General features: G+C 39.9%; 1 protein-coding gene across 1 annotated transcript in view; it reads left to right on the forward strand.

The window, feature by feature from the left end:
* Positions 1-6,862, forward strand: part of LOC130434954 (tumor necrosis factor alpha-induced protein 2-like) — a 30,199-nt gene extending 23,337 nt beyond the window's left edge. Inside the window, exons 11-15 of the mRNA XM_056765393.1 lie at positions 2,432-2,557; positions 2,877-3,032; positions 4,110-4,231; positions 4,520-4,652; positions 6,772-6,862. Coding sequence (XP_056621371.1) covers positions 2,432-2,557; positions 2,877-3,032; positions 4,110-4,231; positions 4,520-4,652; positions 6,772-6,855 — 621 coding nt within the window. The 3' untranslated portion in view covers positions 6,856-6,862. The remainder of the gene's footprint in view (positions 1-2,431; positions 2,558-2,876; positions 3,033-4,109; positions 4,232-4,519; positions 4,653-6,771) is intronic.
* Positions 6,863-7,857: the final 995 nt, after the last annotated feature.

The raw sequence follows: 7,857 nt of genomic DNA on the forward strand, positions 1-7,857 counted from the left end.
GACAATGATAGGGTCATGGATATACAAATTCCAAAATATTGCTTTACTATTCTAATCACACTCTTTTATTTTCCATCATGCTCGCTCTCACTTTTGTACACTGGCGTTTTAGTGCCACGTTAAAAAAAAACAATCCAAGATTTCGAGAATAAAGTCGAAATGTTACGAGAATTAAGTCACATCTTAACGCAACTCAAAAACATACTCAAAAAGGCAAAGTCTTACAATAGTTCCAACCAAAACAAACTACCATTCATGGTTAAAAAAAATTACTCTGCAAAAAAAGATGAAGCCACCATGGCATTAGCCATCGCTGAACACTGTTCTATGCTGGCATGTGATCATATTTGAGAAGCATGTAGAACTGCTTTCTCAGACTCCGCTGCTGCTACCCACTTCAAAATGCACAGGACAAAGTGCACAGAAATGATTAATGGTGTCCTATAGCACCATACTTCCGGAAAAAGTTGGTTGCAGATGTTGGTGACCTGGGGATTGTGATAAGGTACTTTAGTGACTACAAGCAGGTCTGGTTCTTATTTGGTATGTTTTCCACTCTCTGCAGCTAGCTGTAAGTCATGCTTCCAATGACACCCTACTCCGCAGTATGAAGTACTTGGTATGAGAGACTTATAACTAGTTTTCAGGGTCTCCGAAGCGCAGGGAGGCCTAAAAGGCCATCAATGAGACCATCAACTGTGGGGAGAAACCTCTACAGATAACAAAGGTGTGTGCCACACGTTGGTTGGCCATTGAACTCGTGGTTTCACACATTTTGGACCAAGGGGAGGAGCTTAGGCTACATTTCGCAGTCACCAAGTCCAGTGAACACTGCTACATGGCTGAGGATTTATACTCCATGTACAGTCATCCTCAAAACATATTGTATCTTCCTTTTTTGAAGTCAGTGCTGGGTGAGGTACAGTTGGCCATCAAGGCTTTTGAGGGAGAGCAAGTAGATCCTCTTAAGCTACTTGACAGTTTGGTTAGCCTGATCAAGTCTGTGAGCAGCAGAGTGCTTAATCCACTGGCAAATGTTGATGTACTCAAAGGGCCCATAGATGGATTCATAAGTCCCAAACCATACCTGTATTACCTTTTTGAATCAAAGGCACCTGAGCTCCACCTTGCACCTGAGGATGAAATCAATGTCGGAAAGCGGTGTGAAGCCTACATTATCTCCCTCACTAAAGAGTTGAGGGTGAGACTGCCGGACAACATCGAAGCATTTCAGTTCATGTCAGTTTTCAATGTGGAGGAAACTCTTAAGCAAAACAAGAGCCCTGGAGCAATAGGAAAAATAGCCAAGCTCCTTGGTTACTCCCCTGCAGAGATAGACAAGATTGTCCAGCAACGGAAAGCCATCCATCTTAGTAAATGGAATGAGACAAAAAAAAACACTGGGCTTCTGGAGTGAGATTAGGAAATTCATGGATGCAGCTGATATCAACCCATTTCAAGAACTTGCCATGGCTACTGTGTAAACTGCGAATACCGGACTGGAATGGCCAGCTGGGACGCCGAACTGGACACTGGCTGAAGACTGGCTCGGCAGCGTTCTCTGGCGGCTGGGCAGCGCTCTCTGGCGGCTGGGCAGCGCTCTCTGGCGGCTGGGCAGCGCTCTCTGGCGGCTGGGCAGCGCTCTCTGGCGGCTGGGCAGCGCTCTCTGGCGGCTGGGCAGCGCTCTCTGGCCGCTGGGCAGCGCTCTCTGGCCGCTGGCAGCGCTCTCTGGCCGCTGGGCAGCGCTCTCTGGCCGCTGGGCAGCGCTCTCTGGCCGCTGGGCAGCGCTCTCTGGCCGCTGGGCAGCGCTCTCTGGCCGCTGGGCAGCGCTCTCTGGCCGCTGGGCAGCGCTCTCTGGCCGCTGGGCAGCGCTCTCTGGCCGCTGGGCAGCGCTCTCTGGCCGCTGGGCAGCGCTCTCTGGCCGCTGGGCAGCGCTCTCTGGCCGCTGGGCAGCGCTCTCTGGCCGCTGGGCAGCGCTCTCTGGCCGCTGGGCAGCGCTCTCTGGCTGGGTGATTGATAGATTGTATTCAAAATGTTCAAAATGTTATTGTTAAAATGTTCATGATTATAAGCTTCTAAACAAACCAAAAAGAATAGAAAAAGAGTCTAATAATAATAATTAAAAAAATAAACTTTTGGGTCACTTCTGCAGGTCCCAAGCCCGGATAAAGGAGGAAGGTTGGAATTGTTAGAAAAATCATTAAAAAAAAAACTAACGTTAACTAACGAACTCTAACTTCTCAACATTTTTGTATTCTATCTATTTAATTTCTTTTTATTTATTATACAATTAACAAAAGCAAAAAAAGGCATCTAACACTAGCTTGCTCTATTCTTTTTCTATTCAGATTCTCTTTTGATTTTATTTATTATATAGTAAAAAAAAATATTAGGAATTAACCACATTTTTCTCTGTGTTATTTCCGCACAGCCACTGTACCGTAAGCTTTGGACTCAAGCCTGGTTAGCAGAGCACCATGAAGTAATACAAGGGCTGGTGAATGAGCTTGAAAATCACATAGATAATCTGAAACAGCTGAAGCCTGTCTGCCGTGAGGTCAGAAGCGCTATCACATACAATATTTGTATAAATATAGATAGATTATTGTACAGTTATGCTATTTTAAGTTCTATAACATGCACAATATTTGGTTTATTGCTAAATTTTGTATTACTTTGAGACTAGATGGTTAAAGGTAAGTGCAAAGGGAAGGTGGAGTAAATTATGAAAAACTGTGCATGATATCTGCAAATTTCTATTTTATATTTTATTTAGTCATGTCACGTCATGAGTGGTTCAAGTGTGTATAAATTCCCAAATAGTATAGTTTTGTGGCTCCTTTATATCTTAAGATCCTATGTTTGTCTGTGTATAGGAACTTGTGGGCAAGCTGCATGTTGAAGTAATGGTCGAGTATGTGCGGCGAATGATGAAGAGAAAACTGAAGCTGAAAGTGAAATCAAAGCAGGAACAAACTGCAGATTTAATGTGCAAAGACAGCCAAATAATCTGCTCTGTGTTTGTCGAAGCGGTAAGAGCACAACCACATGTGGGTCGTGGGGGTCCGTACGGGCTACCAAACAAACTGCTTTAGGGTTTGTAACGAGGACACACCTCCGACTGCATTAAGCCAACATACAGAGACAGCCGTTTGGTAAACAGACCCGCTCTGCGCTCCCACTAGAAAACATAATAAGAAAAGAGGGGGTCAGGAATCACTAATGCATCCCGTCCAAACCAAGCAAATAACTCTCATACCTGGGTGGTTGGAGACAAGCAGACAATGACCCAAACTACAGGAAACCACCAGGTGCAAACATTCACAACAACCTAGTGCATCGGGACAGCTATACATTCAGACTGGTGCACACGTTATGCGTTTTTCACCGCTCTGTTTACAATAATTAGTAACCAGCTGGTCACCTACAGGGCTTGGCCTAGCACCGACCATTAACACTACCTAGCGGCAAGTATCCATAAACAAACATCCACATCCTGCTACAATGGTATTCCAAAAGAGAAGCACCTAATACATTTGTATGCATTCCAATTTTTATATTGATATATTGATTTTTCAAAAAGAAAAACCTTTCAATTCTACAGGGCGATTTCCTGAGAAGGGTTTGAGCCTATAGGCTTAGACTAATTTAAATGTAAGCGATGTCTTGATCGAAAACAACTTGCACTGGAATATCTTAATACATCAGTGCCATTGTTTTTTATCAAGAAGCACACCAGTAATGTTTCTTTGTCTTTAAAAACGACTTCAATATCCTAGTTTAAATAAGGCCTGGTACTGATTTAAAATAATCCCTGTCCGGGAAACCTCAATGCTTAATAAATAGTATATTTTAGTCTGGTCTTTCGCATTTGTATGATCTGAAATGTAGAATGTATTGTATGTTTTCAGCTTGACTTACTAGTAGCTGTTAGTAACATACAGTAGTCTAATACTATTGTTTTAGACACAATATGACAAAGAGTCAGGAACAAAATGAATAGTGGCAAAACAGATTCTATTTAAAGTTTACTTATGAAACTACGAAAGTAGTAGTATGAAGTACAGTATATTTGTATTTGCTTCTCAAATCTCTATTCTTTTCACAAGGGGTCAAAAGAGGAATGGCTTCATGAAATAGTGCCAAAGTTATCTGAGATTCTGAGACTTCAGGACCCTGGGAGTCTGCAACTTGAGATTGTCACTCTAGTAAAAGACTTTCCTGACTTGAGGTTAGTCTTCACATGTATCAAACAAACGCATTCCACATTCTCAGTGAGATTGATCCAACAAACTTATGGGAATAGAGGTGCTGCAATAATGTCACATATGTGAAAAATAACTTGTTTTCTGAACAATCTTTACTATTCCACCCCAAAAATGAAATCAAGACTTTCTGGCAAATTTCATGATGACATTAAAAACTTGATCTCCCTGCTCGTAACAAGCAACAGTCATAATGTTTAAGCATTGCTTTGTGAAACGCTTCATTAATGATTTTTGTTTTTATTCTCTGCTAGTGAGCAGCATATTCTGGCTATCTTGAACATGAAGACCAACCTTTCGAGTTCAGATCTGCGCAAGATCAAAGGGTGTTTGAGGGACAACAGGAGCTTTCTAGATGCTGAGTCTTCATCTTCCTTCTTTTCTAAAGTAATGGTGAAAAGTAGTACATGTACTTCGTTACATCTACTTGAGTAACATTTAGGAAAATATTTACTGTTAGAGTAAAATTTAAAGTCGGTACTTTTTTACTCTTACTTGAGTATATTTCTAATAGAAAACCTGTACTTTTACTCCGTTACACCCGTTGACGTTCCTTCCCTCCTTCATTTTAAATGAATTTATTTAAATTAGTTTATTTCAAGGTTGTCTTCTCTTTTTACTTGGGCGTTTTCGAGTGATCGATTCTTTTGAGTCGATTCTTTTAAAAGCATTAATTGAACTAAAGGCAAAACCGTCTGATTAGGTTCGGAATCAGTTCAAATGATTTGTTCAGCGGTCTGAATCGCCTGAAGTGGCGGGTGATTCACTCCTCGTAGCGGGATACAAGAACACGCAGAACACAAAGAGCGTTGGATGAAGGGGAGATGAATCTGTATCTACAGTATCAATCCAAAACTGCAAATGCGTTATATTGTTTACCATTAATGATAAATGCCTGCCATATGCGCCCGCCCGAGCGACCTGTTCGTTAAACACAGCAACATGCGCGCGACCTTGTAGACACAGCTGCTGCACAACTCTGCTGGTTCACTTAGTTTGACATGGTCTATTATACTTAATATTGTAGGCTGCGTTGGCGTAGATGAAATTTATTGAAATAATTGTCTCTTCTGTGTTTGTCTAGTCTCTGTGTGTGTATTGCAAACAAATATGCTTATGATAGAAACGATAAATATAATTTTGAACTTAAAATATTGGCATTAGTAAAAGATAATTTTATGAATAGTAATCAGATAAAAGGTAACTAGTAACTAGCTATTTAAGCAGTTTTTCATTGCATACTTTTTTGCTTTTCCTTGAGTCATTTTTAAAATAATGACTTTTACTTGATTAACAATTTGAATTTTTACTTGAGTAAAGATTTTGGCTACTCTACCCACCAGTAACTTACACTCACAGTGAGATAGGGGTGATCGATTACTATATAAATCACAATCACGATTATTTTGGCCGATATTGAGATCCCGATTATTTAACACCAATATAACTGAAAGATAAATGTAAAGAAATAGCACAGCTATACCACTGTAAATGCTACCACAAGAAAAGAGCATCCTTGCAAAATGATATTCGGCACAATAATCGTTTTACCTCCATTATTTTGTTTTTGTAATTGATGAGGGACAAAATTGACGATTACGATTAATTGAACAAAGTCCGAAATTTGTAAATGACATAAGCCCTATTAGCACAGGATAAGTATTAACTGGGGACCTCGAGTTATTTGTAATAATTGTGTCATGTCTGTAATTTGTAAAGTAAATATTCCGCCACAAATTACCTACCATACTTTGACGAACTCTGCTTCGCGTCGCAGCCGCATTACCACCTCGGGTGTGCATTAACTTTTGAATAATTGAACGGCCAGTCCTCAATTATTCCTTACTAAAGAAATCTTAATATTATTGTGTTACCCAAGTACAATTTTGGTTAAAGAGTAACTATTACAATGTCTTATAATTACATTTCATGCAGTGTGTAATGTTGCTGTGTGTGAAAGTTTGTATGTATGTATATTGGCTTGGGGAAAAAAGAAGTCGACTCTGAATCACGCGAACGAGTCGTTTGTCGTTCTTATTTCAGTTCCGGGTCAGATTTGCGTCACTCAGTGTAATGCCTGTCTATACATTCAATTTGTGACACCGCACGTGTTAGACCAATCTCATTGCAGACTAGAAAATCTGACCAATCAGATTGGAGTGGGCTGACCGAAAGGAGCGGATTAGACAGATGAGAGTCATCAAGAAGTAAGGTTACAGTAAACTTGTACGAGAGGGTCAAATTTTGCTCAGAATCAGTCAATGGTGATTCAGCGCGAAATGCAAGATGGTTAGAAATTAGGGTTGTAACGGTAAGTGCATTTGTGCCGAACCGTCACGAGCTGTCGAGGGGAAATTCCAAAGTGAAAGTCCTGTGCCCTACTCCCTTCGAAAGTCAGATCTCTTGTAGTCAAGATTTGGAGCGAGCAGTGCATTTGTGTGACATTATTCTGACGTTTGGAATGCACTTGGAAAAGTAAGCGACCTAATTTCCTCATTATCTTCAGGTGACATGTTCGAAAACCCGCAGGCCACGCAGTTGCTTCCCCCGACTGCATGGAGGAAAAGCACGATGGGAAACGACTTGCTGACGACACACCTTAAAAGCTCATTTGGCGAGAATGCCATCTGATATATTTTATTCTTAATTGTTCCATTAACCAAAGAAGTTTTTTGTGTGATTTATATGTGGAAAAACACAACTATGTGAGTTATATTGTTGTCTCCATAACCACCTCCATGTAAAAGCAGTTGCAATTAAATTAAATTGGTACCTATTGTATTATTGCTCCCTAAACTCTTTGTAAGTCGCTTTGGATAAAAGCTTCTGTTAAATGACTAAATGTAATGTAAATGCCTTTCAATTGCATCGATTTCATCGGATAGAAAGCTCTTTTTTTATATAACAAGAACATTTTCAAAAAAAGATGCTTTACAGTTTACATTCAAAAACATCCATTTTAAGAGGGACTAAGACAAGAAACAAATATAAAAGATTATACAAACCAAACAACAAAGTCAAAAAAATCTGAAAATTTCAATCCATCCTTGAATGAAAAATACAAAACAAGAAATTATCATTTATATTATCGAATAAGTCTAACCAAATTCCAGATTTGTATTATTTGGTTTTGACAGGGTTTTTGAATATTGTCCCAAATAATTCTTAAATACTAGACAGGGTGATTTGAAAATGACATTTGGGACTACAATTCTTAGCTAACAAAAGTAAGTTATTAATAAATAAAAAAGCTTTGAATAGAATAGAATACCTTTTTATTGTCACTGTACACGTACAATGAGATTCGATAGCTGGCTCCACAAGCAGTGAAATAAATACTATAAATTACATTACAAAAAAAAAAAAAGGGGTAAGGTTGAGCAGACCTGAGGAACGTGTACATTTGCAATAATTACGAACAGTGCATGTGAGAGTTCAGAATAGTTATTGCTTTTGGGAAGAAACTGTTTTTGAGTCTGTTTGTTCTAGCCTTGAGACACCTGTAGCGCCTCCCTGAGGGGAGCAGTTTGAAGAGGTCAAAACCAGGGTGGGAGCTGTCCTTGGTGATGGATAGTGCTCTGTTTAGGCAACG

The sequence above is a fragment of the Triplophysa dalaica genome, chromosome 13 (assembly GCF_015846415.1).
Source record: "Triplophysa dalaica isolate WHDGS20190420 chromosome 13, ASM1584641v1, whole genome shotgun sequence".
NCBI classification, from domain to species: Eukaryota; Metazoa; Chordata; class Actinopteri; order Cypriniformes; family Nemacheilidae; genus Triplophysa; species Triplophysa dalaica.